General features: G+C 39.0%; 1 protein-coding gene and 1 non-coding gene across 2 annotated transcripts; one reads left to right on the forward strand and one right to left on the reverse strand.

The window, feature by feature from the left end:
* Positions 1-894: 894 nt before the first annotated feature.
* Positions 895-1,001, reverse strand: LOC133312274 (small nucleolar RNA R71). Its single transcript, XR_009751655.1, has one exon. It is a non-coding gene; the product is annotated as a small nucleolar RNA R71 (small nucleolar RNA).
* A 238-nt stretch (positions 1,002-1,239) lies between these two features.
* On the forward strand, positions 1,240-2,460 carry LOC133312273 (uncharacterized). The gene is made up of 3 exons (XM_061513448.1): positions 1,240-1,825; positions 1,925-2,114; positions 2,223-2,460. Exons 1-3 carry the CDS (start codon positions 1,240-1,242, stop codon positions 2,458-2,460), a joined length of 1,014 nt encoding a protein of 337 aa, XP_061369432.1.
* Positions 2,461-7,436: the final 4,976 nt, after the last annotated feature.

The following is a 7,436-nucleotide window of genomic DNA, read 5'->3' on the forward strand; positions in this document are numbered from 1 at the left end:
AAATTGATTTCTAACTACTTGTTTTTAAAATTATAGTTCATATTCTATTATTTTGGCAAGTTCTAATACAATTCAAATTTCTGGTGACAATTATCAATGCAATCAAAAACTTTTTGTTTGATTCAACTTAAGTATATATGGTTAGTTGGTGTTTGAACACAAATCTTCGTGGGAACGATCTTTATTCATCATTTTATTACTTGTACGACTTGTACACTTGCTAAAGTTGCAACAAGTTTTTGGCGCCGTTGCCGGGGAATTGTTCTTCAACATTGACAAACACCATTAATATTTGAGATTGAATCTTTTATTTTCAGCAATTTATATTTTTGTGTGAAGTTTTGTTAATTCCAATTCTGGTGTATGCGAGTTACTATTAATCCCAACTCTTTGTTGTTTGATCCAGAATTAGAAAAGAAAATTAGGAAGAACAGGAAGGCAGCAAGACAAAGAAAGCTACAAGAAAGGGGTGAAGCCAGTGTGATAATTCAGGAAGAAGTCATGGCAGAAAATCATGTGCCACCACCACAGAGGACACTGGGAGATTACATGACTCCCACAGTCATTCCACCGATTGGGAGTGTTGTTCGACCAACTGTGGAGCCTAATATTTTTGAGTTGAAACCGGCACTGGTACAATTGGTGCAGAAGGAACCGTTTGCTGGTACAAGTGCAGAAGATCCATATCTGCACATTGAAAATTTCTTACTTTTGAGCGATACGGTGAAGATCAATGGTGTGACTAGAGATGCCATCTTTTTAAGGTTGTTCACTCATTCACTGAAGGATGATGCAAGAAGATGGTTACAGTCATTACCTCAAGGGAGTATTACAACTTGGGATGATCTTCAGACAAAGTTCTTAGCCCGGTTCTTTTCAGCATCTAAGAGGGCAAAATTGAAGAAAGAGATCACAGGATTAAAGCAAAAAGAGTCAGAGTCTATCTATGAAGCCTAGGAGAGGTTCAAGACACTGTTGAGGAAATGTCCACAACATGGTATAGAAGTGTGGAATCAAGCAGCAATATTTCTCCAAGGGGTGACAACAAACACTAGGACATTGGTGAATGCTACAACTGGTGGTTCATTGACAACCAAGACTCCTCAAGAAGCACTTGACATATTTGAATCTCTGGCATCTCAAGAGTTTGACAATGCTCCGGTGAATGACAGAAGAACGGGGATTATAAAACTTGATGGTTATGATGCTCTGTTAGCCAAGAATGATCAGATGATGTAGATGCAAAAACAACAACAACAACAGTTGGATGCTCTCACTAAGCAGCTATCTTGTCAGAAGGTTGCTTCTGTAGACACTAATTATGTGTGTGCAATTTGTGGGAAGAGCCATGCTACAGATGATTGTGATTATGGGGGATCTGGCGAACAAGCAGAAGTGAATGGGGTATGGTATGATCAGAGGAACCATAATAACCAGGGGCGAAACTTGTATGTTCCACCATGGAAGAATAAGAATCAACACCCAGGGTTCAGTTATAGTTCTAATCATCAGTTGAATCCTCCACTGCATCCTCCTCCATCACATTCTTCACAACAAGGTGATACCTCTGCATGGGAGAAAGCTTTTGCCCAGCTATCAAAGACCACTCAAGATTATATTCAGGGGTCAAATTCTTTCAGAGAAGAAACTTCTGTATTCATGCAAGAGACAAAAACATCATTCAGGAACCAAGAAGCATCCATCAGGAATTTGGAAACCCAGATTGGTCAATTATCCAGACAGATATCTAAGAGACCACAGGGAAAGTTCCCTGAGGATACAATGGTCAATCCAAAGGAGCATTGCAAGTCCATTATTACAAGAAGTGGGCTTGTGCTTCAATCGGTTAAGAAGAAAGTGGAAGAAAAGAAAAATGAGGAAGAAGTTGTTGTTGAAGATGTTGTAGTTGAAAATGATGAAAAAGAAAAAGTTAAGGAAGATAAGAAAGAAGATGGGGTAGTTGTGGAAGACAATTCTTCACCCAAGAAGTTGATGAAGCGGGAGAAGAAGAAAATGGCTGACAAGCAAGACCAGCCAGTTAATCTGTCTCCATATGCCAAAGTTCCTTATCCTCAGAGGTTGAAACAAGAAATTCAGAAACAACATTATGCAAGGTTTTTAGATATTTTCAAGAAATTACAGATCAACATTCCATTTGCTGAAGCCTTGGAGAACATGCCTCATTATGCAAAATTTATGAAGGATCTGTTGTCTAAGAAGAGGAAGTTGAAAGATGGTGAGACTGTGGCGTTAACGAAGGAGTGTAGTGCCTTGATTCAAAAGAAACGTCCTCCAAAGTTAAAGGACCTAGGCAGTTTCAGCATTCTTATTGCTATCGGAGAAGTGGAAGTAGGAAAAAAACTTTGTGACTTGGGGGACAGTATCAATTTGATTCCATTGTCTGTCTTTAGAGCTTTGGGGATTAACAAATTGAAAGACACTAATGTTGTCCTACATTGATGTGCCTCTGGCAGATGTAGTTTCTAAGCTGAAATTGATAAGAATTGAGTCATAAAAGAGCAATTTAAATACGTATTTGCTTATTATATTGATTCTTTTTATGTCAATGATATTTCTCACCTATTATTGTGTTTATATAGGTAAAAGAAGAAAAAAATATGGAAATTACGAAAAGCCTTATGATCTACTCCACTCGGCTAGAAATTCAATGATGCATAAAAGTTCGTGGGCCAAATGGTAGAGCGTTGGCGCGTGTTAGCGCCACAATGGCGCAAGACGGCGCCGGGTTGCAAAGTGGTGCCCAAATTGGCGTAAGGTGGCGCGGTTCGTGTGCATCGCTTTGTCTCCAGGGATTTGGTACCAAGTGGCGCCACAATGGCGCCCACTGGCGCCGGTTTTCGTACTCTACAGCGGTGACTTTGGAGTGGCGCTAGTGGCGCCATACTGGCGCCGGTTTTTGAGAAATTTTGTCCGACTTTTCACTTTAGCACAGAAGCATGGCGCCTAGTGGCGCCATACCGGCGCCGGTTTGCGGGAAAAATTACACCGTGTTGTCTGGGGGTAATTTTGGAAGAATGAAAGAGACTTATAAATAGAATCCTCGTGACATAATTAAGAGGAACCAGACCTATTCTATTGAAGTAAGACGACGGTGGTGCTCGGAGAGGATTCTGGAGATCAAGTTCTTCTTCTTCATCTTCTTTTTTATTTTTATTTTATTGAATATTGGATTTTTAGCCATGATTATGGTTGGCTAGTTTATTTTTATTGTAGTTAGGGTCACAAACCCTATGTGAACCCTTGTTACGACGGATTGGTTTACTTTTACTCGTTTATATAAATTATCTTTATCTTTATCCTGTGCGTATTTTATATTCTCTTTATTAGAATTGATCAATATGATAGTTGATGATAGTTTGAGGGTTAGAACCCTAGATAGGAATATTGGGGTTTTGATCTTGAAAGGGGGTAGGATAACAATTTATATGCATGCTAGGAATAGATGTGTATTTAATTACGTATGCTTAAATTATTGCGTTCATTGCTTAATGCCATGAGAAATATTGCAAGGAATTGGGGTTTCAATTAGGATTAAAGGGTTAACCTTGCAAGAAATTGAGGGTTAACTATTAATATCTTTAGATAATTTATCTAAGTAATTTTATGAATGAATATTGTAAATCAATCCAGAGTAATAAGCGGTAATCATTTGGTGAGTGTATCCTAGCTACAATGCTTTTCTCATATTTTACAAATCACTTCTCATTGTTATTTTCAATTTTATTCTTCATCACAGAAAAATCCCAAAAATAAGTCTTTACTTTTAATTTTACTCAAATCGACATTATTTGTCACAAACAAACCCTTTTGAATTCCTCCATTCTTGAAAGGACTATTAATTGATATACGATCACAATCCCTGTGGAGACAAACTTTTCTTATCATTATATTACTTGTGCGATTGGTATACTTGCCGGGAAGCATCATACATCTAACAGATAGATCAATTAAGAGACCAGAAGGTGTGGTGGAAGTTGTTCTGGTAAAGGTGGATAAAGTCATCTTCCCTGTGGATTTTGTTATACTTGATATGGAAGAGGAAGATACTGAAAATCCTCTACTCCTAGGGAGACCATTTTTAGCCACTGCAAGATCCCTAATTGATGTTGAATAAGGGAAGTTGATGTTAAGGGTAAATGAAGAAACAATTACCATAGATGTGTTTGAAGCTATTAAACATCTTGTTGATGTGGAGGATTGTTTCAGAATTGATATCATACAGGAGGTTGTGGAAGAAGTGATAGGAGAGGAAACTCTTCACTTGAGGAAGACAAATTCAAGGAAGAGACAAGTGTGGAATGTTATCAGGAGGAACCAGAAGTTGAAGAGTTGGAAAAGAAAGTTGATGATATCCCTAAGGGAGCACCCAAGGTAGAACTGAAAGAACTACCTTCAAATCTCAAGTATGTGTTTCTTGGAGATGATCAAACTTACCCAACCATTATCAATGCATTGTTTTCCGAAGGGGAGGAAGTAAAGTTGATTGAGGTGCTAAAAAAGAACAAGACAACCATGGGCTAGTTATTTTCAGACCTTAAGGGTATTAAACCTTCTTTCTGCACTCATAAAATATTGATGGAAGATGAGGTTAAACCAGTGAGGCAACCACAGAGAAGACTTAACCCTACTATGAAGGAGGTAGTGAGGAAGGAAGTGGTGAAGTTTCTTGATGCTGGGATGATCTATTCTATCTCAGACAGTGCTTGGGTGAGTCCAGTACAGACGATGCCCAAGAAAGGAGGAATGACTGTCGTGAGGAATGAGAACAATGAATTAATTCCCACAAGAACAGTCACTCGCTGGAGAATGTGCATAGATTACCGGAGACTCAACAAAGCAACCCGGAAGAACCATTTCCCTATTCCATTCCTAGACCAAATGCTGGAGAGATTGGCAGGACATGCTTTCTACTGTTTCTTAGATGGATACTCAGGCTACAATCAGATAGTTGTGGCTCCAGAAGATCAGGAGAAAACTGCATTCACTTGCCCCTATGGAATCTTTGCATACCGGAGAATGCCTTTTAGTTTATGTAATGCACCAGCAACTTTTCAAAGGTGCATGTTTTCCATATTCTCTGACATGGTAGAAAAATGCATTGAAATTTTTATGGATGATTTTTCTGTATTTGGTCTTACTTTTGATGCCTGTCTAGAAAATTTGGATAGTGTTTTAAAAAGATGCCAAGATTGTAATCTTGTGTTGAATTGGGAGAAGTGTCACTTCATGGTGACAGAAGGTATTGTTTTAGGACACAAGGTGTCCAGAAAGGGAATTGAAGTGGATAAAGCCAAAATCTCTGTTATCGAGAAACTTCCCCCTCCCATAAATGTCAAAGGTGTGAGAAGTTTTCTTGGTCATGCAGGATTTTATAGACGCTTTATAAAAGATTTTTTCAAAGTTGCAAAACCTTTATGCAAGTTGTTGGGGAAGGAACAAGAGTTTGTGTTTACTGATGACTGCCTGCATGCTTTTAATATTTTGAAAGAAAAATTGATCACTGCACCAATAATCATGGCACCTGATTTTTCACTGCCTTTTGAGTTGATGTGTGATGCAAGTGATTATGTTGTGGGAGTGGTACTAGGCCAAAGAAAAGACAAATTATTGCATGTCATTTACTATGGCAGTAAAATTCTTAATGAGGCATAAAAGAATTATGCTACTACAGAAAAAGAGTTATTGGCTATTGTGTATGCATTTGACAAATTTAGGTCATATCTGCTAGGGTCAAAGGTGATTGTTTACACTGACCATGCAGCCTTGAAGTATTTGTTAACTAAGCAGGATGCTAAACCCAGGTTACTCCGATGGATGTTACTTCTACAAGAGTTTGAAGTGGAAATCAAAGATAAAAAGGGAGTTGAAAACTTGGTGGCTGATCACTTATCCAGGATCACAGAGAAAAATTTGCAAGAAGGACCGGAAGTAGTGATTAAAGAAGAGTTTCCAGATGAGCAAATACTGGCCATAAGCACTGTTTCCAAGTTGGTGCAGGATCAAGTCTTGAAAATCAATACCCCACCGTGGTTTGCCGATTTTGCAAATTACAAAGCTGCTGGAGCAATGCCTGAAGATTTCACATGGCAACAGAGAAAGGAATTTTTGCATGATGTAAGAAGATACATTTGGGATGAACCATACCTCGTCTACAGGTGTTCAGATGGGGTAATCAGAAGATGTATTCCAGAGGAGGAACAACAAGATGTCTTATGGCACTGTCATGGTTCAGCCTATAATGGACACTTTGCAGGTGAAAGAACTGCAGCAAAAGTCTTGATGAGTGGGTTCTATTGGCCAACATTGTACAAGGATGCCAGGAAGTATGTGGAAGCTTGTGACAACTGTCAGAGGACTGGTAATATATCCAGGAGACATGAGATGCCATTAAACAATATACTAGATGTGGAAATCTTTGATGTTTGGGGTATGGATTTCATGGAACCCTTTCCCTCTTCCTACTCAAATAAGTACATCCTGGTGGCAGTGGATTATGTGTCAAAGTGGGTTGAAGCCATAGCCACACAAACTAATGACTCTCCGGTTGTGATCGCCTTTCTGAAAATGAATATCTTTGTGCGATTTGGAGTCCCGAGAGCCATAATCAGTGATGGGGGAACACATTTTGACAACCGGTTGGTAGAAGTTGTTCTTGCAAAATACGGAGTCAGGCATAAGATAAGTACCCCGTATTGCCCACAGACTTGTGGTCAGGTTGAAATTTCTAACAGAGAACTTAAGCGAATACTGGAAAAGACTGTTGGGAATGCCAGGACTCAATGGTCCAAGAAACTTGATGACACTTTGTGGGCATACCGTACAGGATTCAAGACTCCTATTGGAATGTCTCCATTTCAGTTGTTATTTGGAAAAGCATGTCATTTTCCGGTGGGATTGGAGCATAGAGCATTATGGGTTGTTAAGTTTTTAAACTTTGATTCAAAAGCAGCAGGTGAGAAGAGGCTACTTCAATTGGAAGAACTGGATGAATTCTGTCTTACTGCATATGAAAGTGCAAGCTTATATAAGGAAAAGACCAAGCTATGGCATGACAGGAAGATCACATTCAGGGATTTCAAGGTGGGTAATCAAGTTCTGCTGTTCAATTCCAAGTTGAAGTTATTTCCTGGGAAGTTAAAGTCCAGATGGTCTGGACCATTTGTGGTGAAGGATATGAAGTCTTACAGAGCAGTGGAAATTTGTCCTTTGGATTATGAACGAAGCTTTACTGTCAACGGTCAGAGATTAAAGGTATACATTGGAAGTGCTGTGGACAGGCAACTTCTTACGGTTGACTTGATAGAGGTAAGTTGAGTAAGAACCGTCAGGCTCGTGACGTTAAACACGCGCTGAGTGGGAGGCAACCCACTATATCAGGTATGTGATAATTAATATTAATAATATTATAAAAAAAA

Source organism: Gastrolobium bilobum, unplaced genomic scaffold (assembly GCF_033153095.1).
Source record: "Gastrolobium bilobum isolate Gb01-03AN ecotype WA unplaced genomic scaffold, APGP_CSIRO_Gbil_v1 utg329869, whole genome shotgun sequence".
Classification (NCBI taxonomy): Eukaryota; Viridiplantae; Streptophyta; class Magnoliopsida; order Fabales; family Fabaceae; genus Gastrolobium; species Gastrolobium bilobum.